The 27,880-nt window shown below is 42.5% G+C and overlaps 1 protein-coding gene across 2 annotated transcripts in view; it reads left to right on the forward strand.

Moving 5' to 3' along the window:
* Positions 1-27,880, forward strand: part of LOC137323710 (integrin alpha-6-like) — a 90,391-nt gene that overhangs the window by 20,355 nt on the left and 42,156 nt on the right. For both annotated transcript variants that reach the window (XM_067987533.1, XM_067987532.1), the window contains exon 2: positions 17,004-17,131. In XM_067987533.1, coding sequence (XP_067843634.1) covers positions 17,004-17,131 — 128 coding nt within the window. The remainder of the gene's footprint in view (positions 1-17,003; positions 17,132-27,880) is intronic.

Genomic DNA, 27,880 nt, shown 5'->3' on the forward strand with positions numbered 1-27,880 from the left:
GGGGAAGGGGATGGGGGTGATGAAGTACAGAAGTTACACCATGCCAGGATGATAGAGGCTTAATGGACCAGCTGCTATTTTCCTGTCTTTTTTCATATGTTTGTGTGAAGACATATAACTGGAAGAGATTAGTGAGGCTCTTCCTCTGGCTAAGATTAGCTAATCCAGGACAGACTGCAGATCAAACATGCATCCTGCTGGTCTGTATGGTTTAATGCCCACTTGGCAATCCAAGAGCTATGGTATCATTTTTTAGGTGAAGAAATTAAACTAAAAGGACTCTTTTATTAATGCCCATCTATAATATATTTAAAGACTCGCACCTAGCGCCCACCTCCTGTAACATTTTTCCTATCACGTTTTCTTGATAACAGCCCTATTGTTATAAAACAGCAACCTACCAACTCAGCAGGAACATCGCTATGGGAGATCTGAAACAAAACCAAAAAAAGCTGGAAGCATACAACAGCTCAGTCAGGATCTGTGGAGAGAACAAACAAGTCAACTTTTCAGGCTGGGCCCTTCTTCACAACTGAGAAATAAGAAACAAACAAGCATATTAACAGAATCAGAAAGGAAGGGAAGTGGGAGGGAGAAAAAGAAACAGACAGACAAATACACAGAGAAGTAATATATAAAATAGACAAACTCTGAGAGGAATCAGGAGTGGAATGATGTCATAGATAATCTCAGTCAAGTAAGAGAAACATTAAGACATTAAAGAAACAGAGAGATGGAAAACCTGGGGGTCAGATACGAGTTGAAACAGTTTTGACAATGAGGATATTGCTAAAGTCTAAAGTTATTTAGACCAAAGGGTTGCAGGGTGCCTAGCAGACAGATTGTTCTTGAAGTTTATGTTGAGTTTCAAACTTTCACTGTTGAATTTAATTTTGCTATCTATGCCTAGTTGCAAAATCTACCCAAGTCCTTCCCTTAATCTTTTTCTGCATCATTTCTCACTTCTCCTCTCACTATTTTACTGTTGTCAACAAGTTTCACTTGCTTAAATTTGGTTTCAGTTTTAATGTCCGTTGGTAATATTGGTCCCATGAGGAGACACTCAATTCTTCTGGTAGCACACCTGCCTCTGCGTCGGAAGGTTGTGGTTCAAGTCTCAGTTCAGAGACTTGAGCACATAATCTAGGCTCGTACTTCAGTGCAGTACTGAGGGAATAATGCATTCCAGAGGTGCTGTTTTTCAGATAAGATGTTAAACCAAAACCCCATCTGCATGCTCAGGTGGACATAAAAGATCCCATGGCAGTATTCAAAGAAGAGTAAGGAAGTCCTCTCAGTTCTGGCTGATATTTATTCCTCAACCAATACTGCTGAAATAGATTAACTGGTCATTTGCCTCATTGCTGTTTGTGGGACCTCGCTGGGACACATTAGCTGCTGTGTTTTCTCTACAATACAACAGTGACTACACTTCTAAAGGTACATAATTCACTGTGAAGCACCTTGGGATATTCTGAGGATATGAAAGATGCTATCCAAATGCAAGTTCTTTTCTCTTTTCTCACTCAGACATTGCTCTTGTGCTATTTTCTGATTGGGGGTGTGGGTGCATTTTGTTTGCATTTGGGATGATAAAGGAAGGGAGGGGTTATTGTAGCTATAATATCAGCTATTACTAGTTGATGGGTAGTGTTCCATGCTTTTTTTGAAGAGGTGTCACCCCCTTGATTTTCCATGGCATTGATTCTGTTTGAAATGTCCTCAGTAGGGTGTTTAGGTGAGGGTTTGGGTGTGACCATGGCTATAATTGTTTTACTGTGAGCGATTTTGTTTTTTTCCAGAGCTTTTGGACCCATTGCAACAATATTACCTGCTGCCACTTGCCCAAAAATGCAGTGGCAAAGGTTTAGACCAGAAGATCATGGATTTTTAACTATTCATGTGGTTAATTGCTGGTGGGGGTTATTTGGACAGAGATGGCAGTTTTGTTTCTTATTGTTTGGTCATTTTGTCAGATCTCTTTTGTGCAATTAGAATTTAATGGAGTTACTTGATTAAAGATTGAATAGGATACCAACTGTCCCTCTGAAAGGACAAAAGTCATGAAATCTTCATTGTTTGAAGTTGGTTGCCTTTATTTCGCCAGCTTATTTGTGTCTTAGCTCTATCAGTGTACCTCAAGATAGTTTTTCTCTTCTCAAATTTTTTGTAGGGATTGTTCCATTTTCTAACATTTAGAAAAGCCACAGAGGTCCTTTTGTGCCAGCTGCAGAATCTTATGGAGATATCAGGGTTGCTTCACAGGGTGAACTAGATAATTAAATACATCTTATAAAAGCGATTTCTCTGTTATGAAGATGAGGGTGGCAATAAGTAGTGGGTGACGGTACACTTGTTCCCTCCTCAACCACTGGTAATGTGCTGGTGCATTAATCCATTTAAAATGTGGATTAATAAATTGATGGCTCAGTTAAAAAGAGTGTGTGTAGCTGACCCATACAGATGATTACAGATTCAATGTCTAGTCTGTACTGAGTTATCTGATCTACTGTAAAGTAACATGTGGTAAGGACATTGGGTGAGGACATGATTGGATTTGGCTGAGATACACCACTCGCCTTCCAGCCCCCACCCCCCCCCCCCCACAATGTTCCAATAGCCTGCCAACAGTCACTGTCCAGATTCACAATTGAAAGATGGATAGTTTGATACCAGAAAGCACCCGCTGCTCAAACATCAGCAGCAGTCAACTGAGCTGTAAGGACCTTTTCTGTCAACATTAGGGAAGGTAGACTGTCAAAATCAGGAATGGGACTTTGCGCTAAATGTCCATGCATGGGATTTACCCATCCACAGTTGCTTTAAAGTCATATCATGTGTGTGCAGTCACATTTGATCCCCATCTTCAACTTTGGAGAAACTTGGACCAGGTTGTCGATACAAAACATTGCATATTATGTAGGTTATGTTTCAGCAGCATTTCCGTTACAAATAGGGTAGAAGCTGAATTTATTATTTCTGAGTACTTGGTCACTTTGGATTTGAGACCCAGGATGGCTAATTCCAAATGAAGCTCAGATTCCAATTCAATCATTCTTTTTTTATTTCTGTGAAGAGCCAACTGTCAAATAGCCAAGACTAAGCCAAGTACTTGTAGCCACACTGAATCAGAAGGAGGGGGAGTAAAGGACATTTGTAAATTTTTGCACTTGTTGAAATCAGTTTTAAAACCTTGTGCTTCCAAAGACAACAAAGGGACTGAAGCTAATTTGAGGTGACTGGACTGTGAATTACAAATGCTGCCTTCATAAAGTTGGTTTGTGTGCAATTATAGCTATATAGTTGCAAATAACTATTTTTTCTACACTAAGTAAATTTATTAAAGTGGAGAAATAGTGATGCAGGTAATCCTTATAATGGCAAAGTGTTTCTGAGAACCCTCTGTCACGTTTGATAGCAGGTGATAGATCATGTACCACATCACAGCATATATGTGCTGCCATAAATTTAGAAACTCGAAGTTCTAACTAGGGACAAAAGATGCATTTCATCAGGTGAGATATCTGCTGTAGTATGACCTTACTCCAACGGCAAACATGGCAAGCTTTGGCTACTCCAGGAACTTGGTTTGTCTGGAACTGCCTACCACAGTGAATACAGTGCAATTAAAATAATGTAATGCTGCTTGAGGTTGGAATTCAAACTCACAAACTACCAGAGCAACTCAGTAGTTTTAGATCTACCTGGTAATTTAAAAGAACTCGACTGTTTTATTCTGTTCCTTTCTCCCCTTTCCCCATGCCTCTCTTGGCCATACATCATCTGAGGCTAATAATTGAGTATTAACCTGGTCACAGTAACTGTTGCCCTGAAATTCCACGCAGTGAGTTGCACTGCAGCTGTGCCAATGAGACATAGGTTGCACCTGCTGATGGTCAGACTGCTACCTTCGAAAACCAGTTCTGGCAGAAGATTGGAGCAGCAGGTAAGTACCAAAGTGGTTCACTCACTCGTTCACATCAGGAAGCTTGATTGAAAGCAGAAAATGCTGGAAATACTCAGCAGGTCAAAGAGTTACATAGTTACATACAGTCTACAGCAATAAAAAAGGCCATTCGGCCCAACTTGTCTATGCCGGCATTTATGCTGCGCATGAACCTCCTCCCACCCCTCTTCATCTAACCCTATCAACATATCCTTCTATTCCTTTCTTCCTCATGTGCTTATCTAGCTAGCCCTTAAATGCATCTATGCTATTTGCCTCAATTACTCCTTGTGGTAACGCGTTCCACATTCTTACCACTCTATGGGTAAAGAAATTTCACCTGAATTCCCTATTGGATTTATTAGTGACTATCTTATATTTATAACCCCTAATTTTGGACACCCCCACAAGTGAAAACATTTTCTCTATGTCTACCCAATCAGACCCTTTCATTATCTTAAAGACCTGTATCACGTCACCCCCCCCTAGATGTAATATATTTGGATTTTCAAAAGGCTTTTGATAAAGTACCACATAATAGACTCATGACTAAGGTAAAGCTTATGGAGTCAGGGAACAGGTAGCAGAATGGATAGCAAGCTGGCTACAAAACAGAAAACAGAGTGCAGGGGTTAAAGGTAGCTACTTAGACTGGCAAAAGGTGGGATGTGGTGTTCCACAGGGATCGGTACAAGGACCGAGAAAAGAGCCCCAGCCTGTTCAGCCTTTCCCGATAAGTATGCCATCTCAGTTCTGGTATCATCCTTGTGAATTCTTTTTGCACCTTCTCCAATGCCTCTATCCTTTTTATAATTTGGAGACCAGAACTGCGCACAGTACTCCAAGTGTGGTCTAACCAAGGTTCTACGCAAGTTTAAAGTAATTTCTCTGCTTTTCAATTCTATTCCTCTAGAAATTAACCCCAGTGCTTGGTTTGCTTTTTTCATACCCTTTTTAACCTGCGTCGCTACTTTTAGTGATTTTTGTATCTGTACCCCTAGATCCCTTTGCTCCTCTACCCCATTTAGACTCTTATTATCCAAGCAGTATGTGGCCCCCTTATTCTTCCTACCAAAATGTAATATCTCACACTTATCTACATTGAAATTCATTTGCCATTTACACACCCGTTCTGCAAGTTTGTTAATGTCTCCCTGTATTTTGTCACATTCCTCCTTTGTGTTCACTACTCCTCCCAATTTGGTGTCATCTGCAAACTTTGAAATTGTGCTTCCATTTCCCGAGTCCAAATCATTAATGTAAATTGTGAACAACAGTGATCCTTGCACCGATCCCTGTGGAACACCACGTCCCACCTTTTGCCAGTCTAAGTAGCTACCTTTAACCCCTACAGTCTGTTTTCTGTTTTGTAGCCAGCTTGCTATCCATTCTGCTACCTGTCCCCTGACTCCATAAGCTTTGACCTTAGTCATGAGTCTATTATGTGGTACTTTATCAAAAGCCTTTTGAAAATCCAAATATATTACATCTAGTGCATTACCCTTGTCTGCTATTTCTGTTACTTCTCCAAAGAATTCAGTAAGGTTGGTGAAGCAGGACTTTACCATTTGAAATCTGTGCTGACTACTCTTATATTTTTGGTTTTTAGATGGTTTTCAACTATATCTTTGAGTAAGGATTCCATTACCTTTCCCACCACCGACGATAAGCTAACTGGTCTATAATTCCCTGGACTTGTTCTATCTCCCTTTTAAAATATAGGAATAACATTAGCTGTCTGCCAGTCCTCTGGCACTATTCCCTTTTCTAATGAATTTTTAGATATATGTAATAGTGACTCTGCTCTCTCTTCCCTAACTTCTTTTAATATGTACGGATGCAATCCATCTGGACCAGGGGTTTTATTTTCTCTATGTTTGATTAGTTTATCAATTATCTCCCCCTTTTTTATCTTAAATGTCTTTATATCTTTTTTTGATTTCTTCTTCTAATGTCACACCCACCTTTTTAGTCTCCCTGGTAAATATTGAGGCAAAGTAACTTCAATATTTCAGCCATTTCACCTGTGAGTTTATCTTGTGCATCCCTTAGTGACCTTATCCCTATCCTGATTTTCCTTTTGTTGTTTATGTGTCTGTAGAACTCTTTACTATTTCTTTTTATATTCCTCGACAATTTAATTTCATAGTTCCTCTTTGCTTTCCTAATTTTTTTTTACTTCTTTCCTAACCTCCTCGTGTACCCTTTTGTCGTCCTCTCCTGTATTATCTATGTACTTATAGTATGCCTTTTTTTTTAGTTTCAATTTTACCCTTATCTCTTTATTCATCCATGGTGTTATATTATTGGCTAGTTTATTCTTGTTTTTTAAAGGAATATATTTTTCCTGAACTCTCTTGATCACCATTTTAAATAATTCCCACTGCTGTTTTATTTCTTTGCCTGTCAAAATGTTGTTCCAGTTTATCTTCCCTAGTTCCATTCTGATCCCCTCAAAATTATCTTTTTTCCAATCCATCACTTTGGTCTTTGTTTTACTTATGTCTTCCTCAATCATTATTTAAACCTTATTATGTTATGATCGCTGTTGCCCAGATGTTCCCCTACACTTACTTCTCTTCTCTGCTCTGGTTCATTTCCCATTACTAGATCCAATATGTTTCCTCTCTTGTTGGGCTTCTCACATACCTTTCTTGCCAGTTCACTTAATGGTAGTTGAAATCTCCCATGATTATTATTCTATGTATTTTACTCATTTCTTAGATTTGCCTGCATATTTCATCCTCCACTTCCCTTCCACTATTAGGTGGTCTGTAGAATATGCCTACATTCTGTTTCTATCTTAATGTTACTTATGCCCCTTTTTTCAACTGCCAGTATGTTATCTCTAATTAGTACAGCTACCCCACCCCCCACACACTTCTTCCTTTCCTATCCTTTCTAACTACGTTATATCCTGCAATATTTAACTGCCAATCCTGATCTTTATTAAGCCATGTTTCAGTTATCCCTACATCTGGCTCCTCACTACAAATTATTGCCTCCAGTTTCCCTGTTTTGCCTTGTATGCTGTGCACATTATGTACAGGCAATTTAATTCGTTTTTATTAGGTCAGGCAGCATCTACGGTGAGAGAAACCGAGTTAACATTTCAGGTCAATGATCTTTCGTCAGAACTGGAAGAAATAAAGAATTAACAGTTTTTAAGCAAGTACAGAGCCAGGGAAAGGGGAGGAAAGAACAAATGGGAAGGTCTGTGATAGGGTGGAGGGCAGGAGTGATTAAATGACAAAAGAGATGATGGTGCAAGGCAAAGGGGTGGTAATGGGACAAATAAAGAAACTAAAGATGGGTCTAGAGGAGTTGTGAATGACAACAGCAGAACCATTACCAATACATGCTGTCCAAAAAAAAAATGGGAGCAGCGGATATGGTCTGAAGTTATTGAAATCAATGTTGAGTCCAGAAGGTTGTAAAGTGCCTGATCGAAAGATGAGGTGCTGTTCCTCAAGCTTCCGTTGGGCTTCATTGGAACAGAGTAGGAGGCCGAAGATGGAGAGGTCAGAGTGGGAGTGGGACGGGGAATTAAAACGACAAGCGACCGGAAGCTCAAGGTCATGCTTGCAGACTGAACGGATGTGTTCAGCAAAGCGATCACGCAATATGCGTTTGGTCTCCCATTACCACCCCCTTTGCCTTGCACCATCGTCCCTTTTGACATTTAATCACCCCTGCCATCCACCCTATCACAAGACCTCCCCTTTTGTTCATTCTTCCCCTCCCCTTCTCACCCTCACCCCCTTCCCCTCCTTTCTCTGGCTCTGTACTTGCTTAAAAACTATTAAATCTTTACTTCTTCCAATTCTGATGAAAAGTCATTGTCTGTTAACTCTTTCTCTCTCCACAGATGCTGCCTGACCAGCATCTGCTTTTATTTCAGATTTCCAGTATCAGCAGTATTTTGCTTTTGAGGTAGCTTGACTGGATGTCTCGTGATTATTTTTGTGCCACTTTCCAAGAATGTCTACCACAGGAGCAGCTGGCAAAGACAGCCAAAGAAGGGACAAGGGCAGGGTACAGTGGCATAAAAGAAGAGCCCACAACTTAAGTATCGGACCTGCAAACTCTTGTTGATGGAACAGAGCAGAGGAGAGACAGACTGCTGGGAGGAAGCCTCCAAAAAAATGTAGAGGGTGGTGGCACTGGCATTCTGGTTAAGGGGGCACTAACTTGGGATCTTACAGTATGGGTACCTATCTCTCCTAACAACAATTTCATCAGCTGTTCCATGCCACCTGGCACACACTCCTCAGTTGCCAGTCTTCACTTAATTCATTCAATCCTGTTGCATGAGAAACTGCCGCACTTAGCCTGCAAGAAACAAGTTTGCAGAGGGGGCAACCTGACTTTAAAGACATCATCCTCTCTGTGGAGCAGACCATGGAGCTGTTGGGGAGATTCTTGTTCCTGCTGTTGGAGATAGCAAGGTCGGGGGCTTCGTGCCAGCATCATGTTAGTGACTGGACACCAACATAGTTGCAACATCCCTGTGAAGCACCACATAACTACAAGCTTCCACCCCCTTCTCTGTTTCTTTAATCCCAAGGGAGTAATGCTCACCCATTTTTGGCTTGTACCCTCCTTTCCCCCACAGCAACATAGACCAGAGGATAAGGAAGAAAAGGAAGATGATGAGGAAGAGGAGAGATGGAACTTCTTCCTCATGAATTATGATGATGGTGAGAATGTTGATGAAGAGGGAGAAGTAGTCCGGGTCAAGTGCAACAAAGAGATTCTGCAATGACCTACCTCATGTTCCTCTGCCACAACCCACTCAAGCTCATTTGCTTTTTTCCTACCATGCACCAGCTCAGATACTTTCACCTGAAGAGAGTTAAATTGCTTTAGTGAAGATGTGGCAGCAGGTGATTTATAGAGCACGAGAGAGCTGGAGGAGTGGGTGAGACCATGGAGAAGGTTACCCATGGCTTTGGAGTTATGAGACCCGGATCTCATGGGTACTCACCTGAAAAGAAGGACGCCTGTGGCCCATTACAAGTGTGTACAGACTCTTAGATCAGTCTCTAAGAGTGTGCAGCAGCTGACAGATGTTAGTCTGGAGTCTATAGCTCTCATTTGTGACAACGTCGGAGATGTTTGTTCTTCCAGGCAGATATCAATGGAGAATGTGGCAGATTCATTGGCATTTGCAGCAGCCCTCCATCTAACAAGTATGCAGGGATCTGTCAATGCCTCCACCTCCACAGAAGCACAAACTGCTGCCCCGGTGGCAGTTGGGGACAGAATGGACAGTAACCTGCGTGCTGGCGGCTAAGATGCAGGCTGCTTTCTCTCCAGGGTATTTAGAATCTGGTATCTGCCATTAGACCAATGAGTCTGCTGATCCGGGGGACCAGAGATCCAAGACCCAACAGAATGGTGGCGGCTGGAGATGACCAGCCTGAGACTGTTGTCACCCAGCCTCCTTTCCACCTCCCACTTTCTGCATGAGTACTATGCCAGTAGAACATAGGAGGTGACACCAGGCTGCCCAGGAACGAGCTCCAGAAATGCAGCCAGAAGTGGCTTCCTCAAAGGAGCAAGATATCACCTTTTTGTATGGTGAAGTTATGCTAAGCACTGCAGGCTATAACTACACAAGACACTGGAGCTGAAGCATACTAGAGAGCTCCTCCTGACCTGTCTAGGCAACGGAAGACCCTGATGGTCTTCTCGGTGATCATTCTGGTACAGGCCTGCGCCTCGTTTTAGCACTCCTCTGATGCTGTTCGGCAACATAGTGAGGTCATCATCCATGGAATCAGGCGGTAGGCCTTATAAGCCATCTATTGATTTGATCTTCTTCCTTGAAGAGGTTATAGAGGGCTGAATTTCATAGGATAAATGAATTGTGAAAACTTCCAGCATACCTTGCATTAACATACAGGATCCTTTGCACAATTTGTACATTCGGGGAGTGGAAGCCCTTCTTGTTGAGGAAGTTGAAGGTATTTTCTGTAGGAGCTTGCAAAGCAATGTGGGTTACATCTATTACACCATGGACCTCAAAAGCCAGCAACCCTGTGAAACTGGATGGCCTTATCTTAAACATGCAGGTGCAGCAAGCAGTTAGGAAGGCAAATGGTATGTTGGCCTTCATTGCAAGAGGATTTGAGTACAGGAGCAAGGATGTCATACTGCAGTTATACAGGGCCTTGGTGAGACCACACCTGGAGTATTGTGTGCAGTTTTAGCCTCCTTACCGAAGAAAGAATATACTTGCCATAGAGGGAATGCAGCGAAGATTCACCAGACTGATTCCTGGGATGGCAGGACTGTCGTATGAGGAGAGATTGGGTCGTCTCGGCCTGTATTCACTCGAGTTTAGAAGAATGAAAGGGGATCTCATTGAAACATATAAAATTCTGTTAGGGCTAGACAGACTGGATGCAGGGAGGATGTTACCCCTGGCTGGGGGTCCAGAGCAAGGGGTCACAGTCTCAGGATACGGGGTAGGACATTTAGGAGTGAGATGAGGAGAAATTTCTTCACTCAGAGGGTGATGAACCTGTGGAATTCACTACTACAGAAGGCTGTGGAAGCCAAGTCACTGAATATATTTAAGAAGGAGCTAGATAGAGTTCTAGACACAAAAGGCATCAAGGGGTATGGGGAGAGAACGGGAATATGGTATTGAGATAAAGGATCAGCCATGATCATATTGAATGGTGGAGCAGGCTCAAAGGGCTGAATGGCCTACTCCTGTTTCTATGTTTCTATGTTTACTGCTGTCTTGCTCTGATGCTAAAGTAGACGAATTCCCCTAGCTCTCATGATGGATACATGCTTGTACTGAACCCTGACTGATATTACAGAGATCCCCCATGGCGGCCTGAATGGACCCTGTGGCATAAAATTCATTGCAGTCGTTGCCTCCATAGTCACAGATAAGTGTTGCTGCAGGTCCCTGTAGTAAGTGGCAGAGCTCCCCTGTTCCCTCCTTCATGAAGCACTCTCTTCTTATACACATCTGCGCACTAAGGTCCTGTGTTTGTATATTCTTGGGGGGCATGGGGGAAATATTGGGGCACATCCTCCTTATATGCTGCAAGTCCTCTTCTTCCTCCATGATAAATTGTAAACAATTTTACCACACCAAGTTATAGTCCAGCAATTTTATTTTAAATTCACAAGCTTTCGGAGATTTTCTCCTTCCTCAGGCAAATGTTTCAAGAAATGTTTCCTCAGGCAAATGTTTCTTGAAACATTTGCCTGAGGAAGGAGAAAATCTCCGAAAGCTTGTGAATTTAAAATAAAATTGCTGGACTATAACTTGGTGTTGTAAAATTGTTTACAATTGTCAACCCCAGTCCATCACCGGCATCTCCACATCAGGTCCTCCATGATAAAGGCATTTGAGGGTATGCCTATGAGGAATTCCATACTTGCTCCTAAGAAGCCCTCATTGGGATTGGGTGCAGTGGTCAAACTCTTCTGTTGCTCTCTCACTGCCAGAAGCAAGTCGAAGGCTCTGTAAGCAGAATGCTCATTCCAAAAAGCTATTCCCAGTTGCAGTAAGTGCTACTCAAACTCTCCACACTCTTTGGGCTCAGAAATGTTTTTCTCTTCCGTTTGTCTCAGCTGATCCTGGCAGCAAATGTATCTTACTCATATGTCTCATTTTTAACTTACAGTGCATTAGGAGTGTAAAGCCAGGAATTTCAGGATTGCTCACTGACCCTCATCGTATATTATTTTATTATACCCAGCACTGGGTACTCAACAGGCAGATTGTGGGAAGGGCCCAATTGCATTTTGAAAATCAGGGAGTGGAGTGGGAATAGTTAAATCTTGGGTGAGAAACCAGCACAAATGGCTCAGTTTGCTGCTTTGATTTTACACGGGAAAAATGCTGAAAACCATGTGGAATTTCAGAGCCTGCATTAGTATTTTCTTGTTTTAAACTTTGAGCCTTGTTGTGGGATGTCATTTGTACTTGGTCTTCTATTCTAAATATAGATATTTTCTAGTCTTGACCTAGATTAAAAAGAAAATGTGACTGTCCTGGAAATGTATGGTACATCTCTGACTAATTTTCTTTTTTGTTGTTGTACATGTACTGCTTTCTTTTATTCTAAAACTGATTCATGACTATCATAAAACCACACTGGGAGGGAGGTAGAAATGCATTTAAAAGGGGAAGTTTGAGTTTGAGCCAGAGCTTTTTTTGTCTTGCCATTGTAGTGCAGTTCTGCTAACCCTCACGTTTTAGCTGCTGAAAGGTTCTTTGTGCTTTTCCTTTTCAGAAGTTTTCAAGCTTCTCATCAATCTTTTGTCCTTTGTTCAAGTTCATGACTGATGGGTTCAGAAGCGTCATACCCAAGCATCTAATAATGGCCTGTGGCTACTGCTGTTTGACACCATGCTTAATTTCATGAAATGAAAGCAAGTAATTGTTCTTTAAAAGAAAAAGGGGGAGGGAAGGCATTCTTACAAAATGTTGATATCTTTGCTGATGCTGGCATTTAAAGAATCTGGCTCAGTATCTGTCCACGCACAAGTGAGCCAGTCAGACTCTCTTTTTCTTTGCATCTTGCACTACTTTAACTTCTGTTCAATTTCATTTTGAATGAAACATTGGCATCTGGTGGATGTCAATTATTAAGCTCTATACAACTGCTTTAAAAGATGAATCTGTACATCATGTCCATGGGTTAGCGCATCTGTAAGGAAATGTTTTAATATGTAGCGGCATTACAGTAATTAAAATTGCCAGATTTTTAAAAAATCTATAATATATTAAAAGTGGTAGGTGGGTCACCATGTTCCATTTTAAAAGTGAAACATCTACCTGCAATACCAGTGAAGCATGTAGTTGGCACTGTGATAGGGCTGTGCAATATTAAACTGTCACATAACATTAGATCTAAAAAACAGTTGCTGCAGCTGTATTCTGTTTAAATCACTTTGCATTTCCTTATCCTTGCCATTGGGCTGTTTTGTTAGTAAATCCTTGGAGAGGTTTTAAAATTGTTTTTGTGAATAAAAAATGTTTTTTTTCTCTAAAGTACAGCCATGTGCTTCCCTGAATTGTGCATATTTTCATTCAACGTTTCCGTGTAGCCTCATGAACTTCCTCCCTGTGCTGTCCGAGTAAGCCCTAGAAGTATTAGCGAAAGAATTTTCATTGCTTTGTTAAGACTCCTTCTGTCTCTCTTCCCTTCTCTCTTTTCCCTGTGTCGCCCATTCGCCCACCTTTAACCACATTCGACCTGAATACTGCACTTGGTCTTGACACTCTTGGGGTAATGTTGACTGGGCAGTAGTGAAAAATGAGCGATATCGGAACTGCCCGTTGTACATCTCTCTCAATGTTCATTTCCATTGACTTCAATGGAATGCGTATCTCCTTTTCCTTCGCCTTCCATACTCACACGCACACTTCCAAATAATGTAAGATGACAAAATGAGAGATTTTAGTGAATTGCAACCAATTCAGAAATTAATTAAAATGTATGAACTATTAACTGAGTTTTTTATGTCCCAAAATATTGGAGAATGCAATGTTTTGTGTACAGAACATCCCATTCTTAAATTTGTTTAGCAAACCAAGACATATTTTACACAAGGTTTGAAATTTTTTAAATGTTGGTAGTTGTCCACTGATATCTCAGTTTAAAGTCAGGAGAAATACATTGTTGGGGGTTTGCTCCATACATCTGGTACTCGGAAGACATTTTCTGCACCTGTTGAAGTTTCTGACTGCATTAAAATATTCGTTGAAGCTGAGGAGCGTCTATTAAATAGTTAATTGGTACTAATTTTATAAGGAATTCTTGTTTTTCAATCATTTTGGAGTTCAGGATTACTCTGGGAAATGCGTGCCGGGATTTCCCTCCTCCTTCCGATGATTGTGTTTCAGCAGAAGTCGGACGGAAAATAGATCAGGGACGGGCTCCACCGCGTTTATGTGCCGGCATGTTGAAAACATATGCAAATACGGGAAACATGTCACCCAATACGTTTCCTGTCACTTGTGCCTTAGTAACACAGAATGCAAGAAATGTCTGTTCGTTGCTGGTATTCACCGTTCTGGCAGCAGCAGTGGCGGGATTCTGAGGATTGCAGTAACTATTCTTCAACCCAATCCAGGCACAATCCTGAATGACCAGCAGGCCGGAACATCAGTCGGGGGTCCAGCTGTGGGGGGTGAGGGCGGTGGGGGAAGTTTTGCTGCGCTGAAAGTGCACCGCATTTCTGCGAAGGCAGGAAACCAAGGCTGCGGTTTTTGAAGAGATCCCTTTCGAAACTTAAGCAAACTGGTTAAAAAGATAGTGCTCAAAGGCAGGAAAGCTTCGTTTTTATTTTTCTGGTTTTTAATTTATTCTTTAATATTTTCACTATGAAGTGTATCATTTTTAAAATTAATATGTCTTAAAGGTTACAATAATTGTGCTGTATAAGACTCAAGAGTCCTCCAGCTACCTGCTCTTCACACTATTGTAACTTGTTAACACTTAGTTGTGGCCTTATCTCCAATTGAATGCACTCTGAGGCTCCATGAAGCTGAATTGTAAGAAGATCTTTACTTAGCACCTAACCCATGCTATTCCTGGCCTGCATGCTGACACTGGGTGCAAAAGGTTGTTCTATTTTTTCAAAAAAAACATTCAATCCCCATACATTTTATAGGAATATGCAGGTTAAAGTTAATAAGCAAGTGTGCCTTGCAGTCACCACCTCTTTAATGCCCAGTGAATGATGAGTGATTTCATTACACCTCTGCAAACAATTTGATTTGTGATAAGGCATATGCAGAAACTGGCTTGCAGTTACACTGTGCCTAACACAAAAGAAGCCATGATGTGGAGATGCCGGTGATGGACTGGGGTTGACAAATGTAAAGAATCTTACAACACCAGGTTATAGTCCAACAATTTTATTTGAAAATCACAAGCTTTCGGAGGCTTTCTCCTTCGTTAGGTGAATGTGGGAATCCTTGAACATTTTGCATTTATATTCAGAGAACAATACCTGGTGATTACAGATAATCTTTCCAACTGCCCGTTGTCAAGGCAATCAAAGTGTTCAGACAGAGAGGTGTTACCTACAGGACCACCGAATATACAAACGGCCAGAACACAAGACAGAGAGAGAGAGGGAGAAACATCCGAAAGGAAGAGAAAGACAGAGAATGACCCGTTGTATTAAAAACAGATAACTTTTATTTGCTGGTGGGGTTACGTGTAGCGTGACATGAACCCAAGATCCTGGTTGAGGCCGTCCTCATGGGTGCGGAACTTGGCTATCAATTTCTGCTCGACGATTTTGCGTTGTCGTGTGTCTCGAAGGCCGCCTTGGAGCACGCTTACCCAAAGATCGGTGGCTGAATGTCCTTGACTGCTGAAGTGTTCCCCGACTGGGAGGGAACCCTCCTGTCTGGCGATTGTTGCGCGGTGTCCGTTCATCCGTTGTCGCAGTGTCTGCATGGTCTTGCCAATGTACCATGCTCCGGGGCATCCTTTCCTGCAACGTATGAGGTAGACAACGTTGGCCGAGTCACAGGAGTATGAACCATGTACCTGGTGGGTGGTGTCCTCTCGTGTGATGGTGGTATCTGTGTCGATGATCTGGCATATCTTGCAGAGGTTGCCGTGGCAGGGTTGTGTGGTGTCGTGGACGCTGTTCTCCTGAAAGCTGGATAATTTGCTGCGAACGATGGTCTGTTTGAGGTTGGGTGGCTGTTTGAAGGCGAGTAGTGGAGGTGGGGGATGGCCTTAGCGAGGCGTTCATCGTCATTGATGACATGTTGAAGGCTGCGGAGAACATGGCGTAGTTTCTCTGCTCCGGGGAAGTACTGGACGACGAAGGGTACTCTGTTGGTTGCGTCCCGTGTTAGTCTTCTGAGGAGATCTATGCGATTTTTCGCTGTGGCCCGTCGGAACTGTCGATTGACGAGTCGAGCATCATATCCTGTTCTTACGAGGGCGTCTTTCAGCGTCTGTAGGTGTCCATCGCGTTCCTCCTCGTCTGAGCAGATGCAAGACATGCCAGATCATCGACACAGATACCACCATCACATGAGAGGACACCACCCACCAGGTACATGGTTCAGACTCCTGTGACTCGGCCAACATTGTCTACCTCATACGTTGCAGGAAAGGATGCCCCGGAGCATGGTACATTGGCAAGACCATGCAGACACTGCGACAACGGATGAACGGACACCGCGCAACAATCGCCAGACAGGAGGGTTCCCTCCCAGTCGGGGAACACTTCAGCAGTCAAGGACATTCAGCCACCGATCTTTGGGTAAGCGTGCTCCAAGGCAGCCTTCGAGACACACAACAACGCAAAATCGTCGAGCAGAAATTGATAGCCAAGTTCCGCACCCATGAGGACGGCCTCAACCGGGATCTTGGGTTCATGTCACGTTACACGTAACCCCACCAGCGAATAAAAGTTATCTGTTTTTAATACAGCTGGTCATTCTCTGTCTTTCTCTTCCTTTCGGATGTTTCTCCCTCTCTCTCCCTGTCTTGTGTTCTGGCCGTTTGTATATTCGGTGGTCCTGTAGGTAACACCTCTCTGTCTGAACACTTTGATTGCCTTGACAACGGGCAGTTGGAACGATTATCTGTAATCACCAGGTATTGTTCTCTGAATATAAATGCGAAACGTTCAAGGATTCCCACATTCACCTGACGAAGGAGAAAGCCTCCGAAAGCTTGTAATTTTCAAATAAAATTGTTGGACTATAACCTGGTGTTGTAAGATTCTTTACATTTAACACAAAAGAAGACCTGGATTTATCTAGCAGTATGTGCTGACCTCATTTGCTTTTAAGTGGAAAAGTTTGGCAGTGGCCTACCATATTTTATGCCTTCAGGATGGCTTCTGCGTTGACATTTGTGTGACTCAATCCCAGAAATGGTATATAGAGTAGATTTCCTGCTGTCAAAGTTGTGGTGGCATAAAACTATTTTTCTTTTATTCCCAGCAAAGTTCTCCACCTTGGTCTGTCCTACATGTAACAATTTACTTGTGCTATGCTGTTATATTCTGTCACTTCTAACTTTTTTAAACAATTAAACAGATTACTGGTTGGTGCTCCAAAAGCAAAAGGACTTCCAAAGCAAAAAGCTACTATAGCAGGAGGATTGTACAAATGCCCCATTACAGTCCAAGAAAATGACTGTGAGCGTGCCATTTTTGACGATGAGGGTAAGTGTTTTATCATTAAAGCGAATTCACTGTCAAGGTAGCCAACAATGTGGACAACGCTGTTGAAAATGTTTAACAAGAAAATGCTGCTGTTTTGTAGGCAATTTTTTTAACCACTAGGAGGGTTCAAAAGAATTTCATAATTTCCCCTGTATTGTAATAAACACAGTATGTAAATTAGCATTAAAAACTCCTGCCCTTTATGAGCCAAACTTTGGAAAGTTATACAGCAATCCTCAGCATACCCCCCCCCCCCATGTTTCAGTGGTAGACAAAATCATAGCTGCCAACTGCTCGGGTTTTGCACATGCAGTCAGCTTTTTCAGTGGCCATTTGCATGACTTGTAGGGCCCTTTAAATTCTCCTATATCTTCGAGACTTTGAATTTCTCCATTGATTTGAGATTGTGAATTGAGTTTATTGGCTATAATGTAATTCCAAATAAAGTCTTAATCTTTTAAAACTTGTGCTTTAATGAATTGTAACATGGGTCTGATTTTTTTGTAAGAAAGCAACGTAAAATTTTGGGTTTTTTTCTCCAATTTGGGAGGGACTGAGTTTTTACTCATTTATTACCTAAGCAAAACCCAGGAATTTAGTTGTTAAAATCATTAAAAATTGACTTTGAAGGTCCCTAAAAATGCACTGTTACAAGTTTCATGAAAATCAGGCAGGTTCCTTAACAGGCATGAGCTCCAAACCACATAATTCCCCGATATTCGCTGTGCCCAGGCAATCCAGTGTGTCTGGGCACAGACCCAATAAAATCTCCTAGTATGTATTTTGATCCAATGTGGCTTGCTCCTCCTTCTAGCCTTTGTTAGAAAGCCAGCTTTGGACCATGTCCACAAGTTTTGAATCTAGTTAAGCTGGGACGTGAAGTTTAATTGCAGCTAATTTTATGTCTTGTCGCTGAGTTATAGCACCAAGCTAAAACGAGGCAAAAATACTTCACTTTTGTCACATCACTCCTCCTGTTTTGAATTCTATGCTCATGAATGTCATCGATGTGTTGCTTATGGTTCTCAAATCTGCACTTATTCCTGATGTGATGCGTTGGTGTTTTGGTTTTGGGAACAAGATGACATTGGACCATTTTGTATTCTTATAAGGCATTGCTCTAAAGCAGTAAATGAACATTTTTACCACAAGTTAACAGTCTCTTAGTGTGAGTAGTGTTCAGAAAATAAATGAAGCGCCTTTTAAATACTGATTGTAGTTTCTGTAGCAACCAGATGATGCGTAAACATTCTTTTTCTTTAGAATAGTCACCTATCACGGCAGTAGCCTGCAGCAAAGGTAAATAGCTGGGTGTTTCTCCCCAGGGTCGAGCGGAGAGCACACCACAAGTGAGCTGGTAACGGAGTGAGGTAGGAATAGAATGAAAACAATGCTTTGAAAATGGTAATTTGGCTAGGCTGGGAATGTAGGAAAAGAGGAGGGAGGAGTGCAGTGTAGTTTAATTGACATTGTAGGCAGATAAAGAATATAAATTTAACTACCATTTATAATAAGAATAGCAGCACAGGAAGGGACATTGATGTGCGGTTCCTGCAGGATGTGGGAGTTTCGGGTACCCGATGTTAACTTGGACAAACATATCTGCGGAAAGTGTCTCAAACTTGGATTACTTGAGCTCAAGATGTCAGAACTTGAGGCAGAGTTGTAAACTATCCAACACATTGGGGAGAAAAGTTTCTGGAGATAGGGGGCTGGCAGTGGTAGAGGAAGGAGCAGTGACTATTCACAGGTCAGGGAAAGTTAAGGGGGATAGAAACACCTAGAGCACATTATCCTCGAACAAGTTTGAAGCACTGGCTTCCTGTGGGGAGGATGAGGGCTCTGGGAAGGGAGATCAAATGGATTACAATGGCACCAAATAACATGAGGGGGAGGGAGAGGGGAAATTAGCAATTCTGTTAGGAATGCAGTAGTAACAGGAGACTCGATTAATTAAAGGGTTGGACACTATCTTTTGCAGTCCAGACTGAGAGTCCCAGATGCTTTGTTGTCTCCCATGTGTTAAGGTAAAAGACATTTCTATAAGACTGGAAAAGATTATGGAAGGGGAGGGAAAGCAGCCACTCGCCATGGCACAGGTGGGAGCCAGTGATACAGAAAAGGAAGGGCCTATGATCCTGCAGAAGGAGTTTGGGAGATTAGGAAGGAGGTTTAGGGGCAGGACTTCAAGGGTTGTAATCTCTGGATTACTCCCCTAGCCACGTGGTACAGTAGGGAATGATAGGAAGATTAGGGAGCTCAACACGTGGTTGAAGAGGTGGTGTCAGGGAGAATTTCTGTTTTATGGGGCAATGGCACCAGTTCTGGGGAGGGTGGGAGCTAACGTATAGGATGGGCTTAATCTGAATAGGAAGAGAGCTAATGATCTGACAAAACAGATCAATAGGGAAGTGAAGTGTGCTTTAAACATTTGCCTGAGGAAGGAGAAAATCTCCGAAAGCTTGTGAATTTAAAATAAAATTGCTGGACTATAACTTGGTGTTGTAAAATTGTTTACAATTGTCAACCCCAGTCCATCACCGGCATCTCCACATCATTAAACTAGAAAGGAAGGAGGGGGGCAGGGAAAATAAAAGCAACCAGAAAGAGCATGTAGAGAAGGTAGAAATATATGAGGGCTTTGGGCTGCACACTTTAGGAAGGATATTGAGGCAATAGAGAGGGTGCAGCACAGATTCCCTAGGTATGAGGGAATACAAATACCAAGAAAGACTTGGAAAAACTGAGGTTGTTTTTGTTAGAGAAGAGATCATGGGCTAAATTTATAAAGTTGTTCAAAATTCTGAAGGGATAGGACAGATTGAAACAGACAGTTCCCAGTGGCTGAGGGGTCTGAAATGAAAGGGGACATAGACCTGAGATTAAATGTAAGAGATTTAGGACACTGAGCAGGTGAACGTTTTTTTTTTACACAGATGGTTGAGAGACTGTGGAATGCACCATCAGAGTTAGTGATTGAGACATAAATTTTTAGAATAGGTTAGATAGGTGGTAAAAGGAATGGAGAATAAAGGGATATAGGAAGAGGGGGCGCGTCGATTAGGACTATTGCTTGCATAGAGGATAAATATCAACATGGGCTGGTTGGGCCGATCAGCGTGTTTCTTGTGTTGTAATTTCTATGCAGGTCATTCACTTGGCTCAGTACAGCACCAATACCTCTATCTGATGTATCACTGTGGACTCTGAAAGCTCAAGAATAATTGGGACAAACTAGTTTCTGGACTGCACATTAGTCTTTCAAATGCACTTTCAAACTCGGTGGACCAGATCACTTGATTAGGTTTCATCTTCTGGGTTAAGTCAGTAAATGGCAATGGCTATGTCCCTTTAATTGGGAATGTGACCCAAGGAATGCCTGACCCAAAAATGTTTGTTTTGGGACAGATCATGGCAAGAAAAGTAATTGGAATACAATTTTTAGTCATGAAATTCAAATTGTAATCTGGGAGCATTACAAATAGGGATGACGTGGATGTAACAAAACCCAGTAGCTGCATTCAATAATCTCCAATGAAGTGAAGTAAAAAATGATGGGGTGTAAAACAGGCGTCCAACCCAAACCCTCCCTGTTCCCGCCGGGTGGGTAGGTTAAAATCAAGGCTTTTTAGCTTTGTTTGTGCATAAAACAATGATAATCTTTTTGAACACAAAGCCAGTAACAGCTGAATGACTGTATAAGTTGTCTGGCTGCCTCCATACAGGCAATAGTGATTTTTCTCCATTCCAGTTTGTATAGATTGTTTCCAGTCATTGAGGAAGGTACCAGTGTTTTTCTGTACACCAGTTATTAATTTGAAGCAGATCCAGCTATTATAGGAATAGTTCTGACAAAAGGTCTTCGACCTGAAACGTCAACTCTGTTTCTCTCTCCACAGATGCTGCCTGACTTGCTGAACTTTTCCAGCATTTTCTGTTTTTCTTTCAGATTTCCAGCATCCGGAGTATTTTGCTTTTGATCTATTATAGAATCTATCCTGCCGTATATGTGGAGTAGTTTCTCCAGCAGCAGGGCTGGGAGCCAGCATAAGAGAACCACTTAAGGAAGCTGTTCACATATAAATGCACTATTAGTTTTCCAAAAGGATGTTGCATTCAGAAAATTAGCATGTGAATACGGGATCCTTTTTGAATGCCTAATGCCACACTGGAAGTATTTTTATTCACATTGCTCTGGTGGTAGCTATTGTGTTCCACAAAAGACAATGACCCAGAAAATCTGTGGCCTTTCAGGCATAACACTTCAGTACTATCCCTTAGGTGGGAGCCTGCTGAAGGAGTTAGGAACTAGGCCTGGAACCAGATACACTGGGTCCCAACCTTTTGTTGAACTTTCCAGGATGGCCTTTTGGGGTGGAGTATCCGCCTACCCCACACATGGCCCTCAACATCTCTCTACCTTCAATGACGCACTGCAGCAACTCACCAAGGCTTCTTCGACAACACCTCCCAAACCCGCGACCTCTACCACCTAGAAGGACAAGGGCAACAGGCAAATGGGAACAACACCACCTGCACGTTCCCCTCCAAGTCACACACCATCCTGACTTGGAAATATATCGCCGTTCCTTCATCGTCGCCGGGTCAAAATCCTGGAACTCCCTTCCTAACAACACAGTGGGAGAACCTTCACCACACGTACTGCAGCGGTTCAAGAAGGTGGCTCACCACCACCTTCTCAAGGGCAATTAGGGATGGGCAATAAATGCTGGCCTTGCCAGTGACGCTCTCATCCCATGAACAAATAAAAAAAAACAACCGTGGGAGTTCCTGAATCCCGTACCTTCAATGCGACCTGACATCGTTTCGGGAAAGATATGCCTGGTCAGACCATACATACTTCCCTAACAATTGACAGTTTTGTGGACCATCTAGGCATTGTTGCCTGAATCCTAGAAGAGAGAGCTTTTTCTAAATTTGAAAGCAGCCCCCCCTGAAGAGGTGAGGTGGGCAAGGAGTCAACAAATTATTCTTTCTGGGGGCAAAAAAAAGAGTTGGAACCTGGCCCTTCTGGACTGGGCAGACTTAATCCAGACTTTCCTGCCACTCTTTCCTAAAAGAGGAACAATAACAAAATGAAGCTTTACTATCTCTATTAGCAGGCTTGTTTAGCTTTTCCTGGTTAGCCTTCTGACCCTGACTGGCTCTAGGTTTCAAATGGGTGTGCTTCCTTCTCAAATCTAGCTGGTTGGCTGGCTGACTGACTCTGTGTCCCTTTTTTTTGTGTTCCCATTCAATGATTAACCACTAAGTGTGTCAATAAAACTGGCTGCCTCTGTTTTTCCCTCCCCCCTCCTCAAGGGTGTGGGTTTAAAAAAAACATTTCCTGTTGTTCTGAAAGTGAATAGGGGCCATCCCGGATTTATAGGCCTGGGATGAGACATTTGACTCTCAATTATTTTAATTTGAAGTAAATTATGAGCTGTGACATTCCACAATGTGTATGTTAATACTTTCAAATTTCTATAATATTTCTTATAAGTTTGTTGCCATTTACTCGATGGTTAGCACCTCATCAAAGTTTTTTTGGGTATGATTATCTTTTACTAGATTGAGATATAATTAAACCTTCACTAATAAACAATCATGTTAACCTGTTAGATAAGGGAGTTGAAAAAGGTTTCTAAATATAATGGACGGGCTGCTGAGACCCATTGCCTGCAATTCCTGTGCCATGTGGGAACTTCAGGATGCTTCATCTGTCCTGGAGAGCCACATGTGCAGGAAATGCCTCCAGTTGCTCGAGCTCAAGCTGAGGGTTTCTGGAGTCACTGCAGAGCATAAGAGAAGCTGAAGGTTTCCTGGATCGTACGTTACAGGAGGTGATCACCCTGCAGCCACAGAGAGTTCAGGATAGCAAATGAGTAGCCATCCAAAAGGGTAGGAAGAGGCAGGCAGTGCCGGAATCTATTGGGTGTGTGGCACTCTCAAACCGGTATTCAGCATTGAATACCAGTGAGGGTGACAACACCTCAAAGGAGTGCAGTCCTGTGCATGACACCATGGGGTGAAAGACTGCACAGGGGGGCACAGTGAAGTGTAAAAATGCAGTAGTCATAGGGGATTCGATAGTCAGGGGGGCAGACAGGCGTTTCTGGTGTGTTGCCTCCCTGGTGCCAGGATAATGGACATCACTGAGAAGGTGCAGAACATTCTGTGGGGGTGGGGGGGGAGGGAAGGGGAACAGCCAGAAATCATGGTCCACGTGGGTACCAACGACGTAGGAAAGGGATGAGGTCCTGCGGTCAGAGTTTCAGGAGTAGGGAGGAAGTTAAAAAGCAGGACATCAAGTTAGTAATCTCAGGATTACTCCCAGTGCCACGTGCTAGTGAGTACAGAAATAGGAAGATAAGGCAGGTTAATGCGTGGCTAGAGACATGGTGCAAGAGGAAGGGTTTCAGATTCTTGGGGTATTGGGACCAGTCCTGGGGCAGGAGGGACCTGTTCAAGATGAACTGGTTGCACCTCAACAGAGTTGGGACCAATGTCCTCGTGGGGAGGTTCACTGTTGTTGTGGGGGAGGGTTTAAACTAATTTGGCAGGGGGATGAGCACCAGGATGTAGCATTAGAAAGGAGAAACAAGGTGCACAAATGATTGGGAGAGACAGATAGCTCTAGAGTAAGAAATAGAAGAGTATTAGGTGGAACCAGATATGAGAAGGTCTAAGATAGGTTTAGAGTGCATGTGTGTAAATGCACAAAACATGGTAAATAAGGTTGGTGAGCTGCAGGTGCAAATAGCCACATGGGAATATGATGTAGTGGCAATAATGGAGACCTGGCTTAAAAAAGGGCAGGATTGGGTACTGAATATTCCTGGATACAAGGTGTTTAGGGAAGGAAAGAAAAGGGAGCGGGGTGGTGGCAGTATTGATTAAGGAGAATATTGCAGTGCTGAAGAGAGAGGATGTCCCTGAGAGGTCAAGGACAGAATCTATTTGGTTATAGTTAAGAAACAATAGAGGTCCCATTACACTTCTGGGTGTATTCTATAGGTCACCAACTAGTGGGAAGGATATAGAAGAGCAAATTTGCAGGGAAATTAGAGAGAGGTGCAAGAACCATGGAGTAGTGATAGTGGGTGGGGGGGGGCTTCAGCTATCCTAATGTAGACTGGGATAGTAATAGTGTAAAGTGCAAAGCGGGGGAGGGATTTCTGAAGTGTGTTCAGGTGAACTTTCTTGATCAGTATGTTTCTGGGGACTGAAGTAGGTCAAGTGGAGCAAATGTCAGTGGGGGAACATTTAGGGAACAGTGAACATAAGGTTTTGATTAGTTATGGAAAAGGACAAGGAGAAATCTAGAGTAAAAATACTTAATTGGAGGAGGGCCAATTTCAGTGAGTTGAGAACGGATCTGGCCTGGGTAAATTGGAATCAGATTGGCAGGCAAAACTGTAATTGAACAATGGGTGGCCTTTAAAGAGGTACAGTCTAGGTACATTCTCACGAGAGAGAAAGGTAGGGCAACCAAAGCCAGAGCTCCCTGGATGATGAAAGAGAGAGAGTAAGATGAAGCAGAGAAAGGGTGCGTATGACAGATGTCAGGTTGATAATCCAAGTGGGAACCAGGCTGAATATAGAAAGTACAGAGAAGTGAAAAAGGAAATAAGAGGGGCAAAAAGAGAGTATGAGAATAGACTGGTGGCTAACATAAAAGGGAATCCTAAGGTCTTCTACAGGCATATAAATAGTAAATGGGTGGTAGGAGGAGGGGTGGGGCCAATTAGGGACCAAAAAGGAGATCTGTGCATGGAGGCAGAGGGCATAGCTGAGGTACTAAATGAGTACTTTGCATCTATCTTTACCAAGGAAGAAGATACTGCCAAAATCACAGTAAAAGAGGAGGTAATTGAGATACTGGATGGGCTAAAAATTGATAGAGGAGGTACTAAAAAGGCCGGTTGTACTTAAAGTAGATTAGTCACCCGGTCCGGATGGGATGCATCCTTGGTTGCTGAGGGAAGTAAGGGTGGAAATTGCAGAGGTGCTAGCCATAATCTTCCAATCCTCCTTAGATATGGGGGTGGTGCCAGAGGACTGGAGAATTGCAAATGTTACACCCTTGTTCAAAAAAGGGTGTAAGGATAAACCCGGCAACTACAGGCCAGTCAGTTTAACCTCTGTGGTGGCAAAGCTTTTGGAAACAATAATCCGGGACAAAATGAATAGTCACTTGGACAAGTGCAGATTAATAAAGGAAAGCCAGCACGGATTTGTTAAAGGCAAATCGTGTTTAACTAACTTGATTGAGTTTTTGGATGAGGTAACAGAGGGTTGATGAGGGCAATGCGGTTGATGTGTATATGGACTTTCAAAAAGCATTTGATAAAGTGCTACATAATAGGCTTGTCAGCAAAAGTGAAGCCCATGGAATAAAAGGGGCAGTGGCAGCATAGATACGAAATTGGCTAAGTGACAGGAAACAGAGTAGTGGTGAACGGTTGTTTTTCGGACTGGAGGAAGGTATACAGTGGTGTTCCCCAAGGAAACTAGGACCACTGCTTCTTTTGATATATAGTAATGACTTGGACTTGGGTGTACAGGGCACAATTTCAAAATTTGCAGATGACACAAAACTTGGAAGTGTAGTAAACCGTGAGGAGGATAGTAATAGACTTCAAGAGGACATAGACAGGCTGGTGGAATGGCCGGACACATGGCAGATGAAATTTAATGCAGATAAGTGTGAAGTGGTACATTTTGGCAGGAAGAACGAGAGGAGGCAATATAAACTAAATGGTACCATTCTAAAGGGGGTGCAGGAACAGAGAGACCTGGGGATATATATGTACAAATCATTGAATTTGGCGGACAGGTTGAGAAAACAGTTTTAAAAAAGCATACGTGATCCTGGGCTTTATAAATAGAGGCATAGAGTAGAAAAGCAAGGAAGTTATGTTGAACCTTTAAAACACTGCTTCGGCCACAACTGGAGGAGTATTGTGTCCAATTCTGGGCACCGCACTTTAGGAAGGATGTGAAAGTCTTAGAGAGGGTGCAGAAAAGATTTACTAGACTGGTTCCAGGGATGAAGGACTTCAGTTATGTGGATATTCTGGCGAAACTGGGGTTGTTCTCCTTAGAGCTGAAAAGGTCAAGAGGAGATTTGATAGAAATGTTCAAAATCATGAAGGGTTTAGATAAAGTAAATGAAGAGAAACTGTTCCCATTGGCAGAAGGGTCAAGAACCAGAGGACACAGATTTACGGTGATTGGCAAAAGAACCAAAGGCGACATGAGAGAAAACTTTTTTACACAGCGAGTAGTTATGATCTGGAATGCGCTGCTTGAAAGGGTGGTGGAAGCAGATTCAATCGTGGCTTTCAAAAAGGAATTGGATAAATACTTGAAGGGAAAAAATTTTGCAGGGTTATGGGGAAAGAGAGGGGGGCTGGGACTAACAGAATTGCTCTTACAAAGAGTCGACATGGGCTCGATGGGCCGAATGGCCTCCTTCTGTGCTGTAACCATTCTATGATTCTAAACCCATTCATAATGACCATCTGACAAAGAAATAAATGCATATGAATATCTACTAACACTATATAGCGGAAATTGATCTTGGTTAGATTCCATCAAATCCTTGGTAAACAAAAAGTCACCAGCTATTGTTTGCTTCGTAACTTAGTCCATAGTTGTGGTTGTGATAATTGATTTCTCTGGCAAAAAGAAATCCTTTCTCCAGTCAGAATTTTCCAATGCTTTATGCAAGCACCATTGGTTAAAGTTAGTGTTTGGACTGGAAGTATGGGCAGAAACCGGCAATGCTGATTTCCTCCAACATTTTGTGCTACCCACCCACTTTGTCGGACATAGAATGTGTGAAAGATGGTCTTGCTCAAAAATGGTGGGTGTCCAATTTTACCATTATAATGAGTAGTGTAAGTATCTGCTAATGGCATGCTCGAAGTATATTCAGTGCACCAAATGCCCATTGTAAATGGGTGTTAAAGAACATTAAAAGTATAAAGGGAGTGCAGACTTCTCTTAAAACTGCACTCCCCACCTCGACACCATAAATTTTGAAGTGGAAAACTGCGTTAACTTAGGAAGTACATTCCAAAGAATAATTTTTTTTGATTAATTGAAACTATGCTGGGGTGCTTTTTAAATGCAGTTTGCACCTATTTCTTTGCACTTCATTTCAATTGCTAGAATGGGGATCCACACGGGAAACTCATTGTATCTGTGCATCCTGGAGGAAGAAAAGGAGGAGCAAATGAGATAAATCCACAGGTTAGGTTGCACCAGAGGCACATTTACCACAGTTAGCTACTCAATACCACATGTAGGCAGAGCAAATCGATCATCAATTTGTTTTGAGGAACACCAGGTATTGCTTCAGGCTGTGACTGAGTTGCATTACATGATTAGACCAAATCTCCAGCCATGTTCCACCAGAGGCACAGCTGTGCCAGTGGTACTGAAGACCACAATTTCTATGCTTCAGGATTTTTCCCGGACAGGGGATATGGCGTACATCTGCCAATCTGCTGTCCACAGGTGCATACCATGGCCCCCAGTATGTGAACAGTCATATGCCTCATAGAATGGCCAAGTGAAGCATACCCAATATTGCATCTCAAATCCCATTTATCCCTTTTCTTCCCCCGATGAACCATTAACCAAGATAATAGAAAGAACGCTTTAATAATGACATATGGTAAGAGTAGGGGCTTACCACCCCGTTTGCTCCAAAAAATGGGTTGATAGCTGGACCAAATT

Source organism: Heptranchias perlo, chromosome 7 (genome assembly GCF_035084215.1).
Source record: "Heptranchias perlo isolate sHepPer1 chromosome 7, sHepPer1.hap1, whole genome shotgun sequence".
In the NCBI taxonomy this organism is placed as follows: domain Eukaryota; kingdom Metazoa; phylum Chordata; class Chondrichthyes; order Hexanchiformes; family Hexanchidae; genus Heptranchias; species Heptranchias perlo.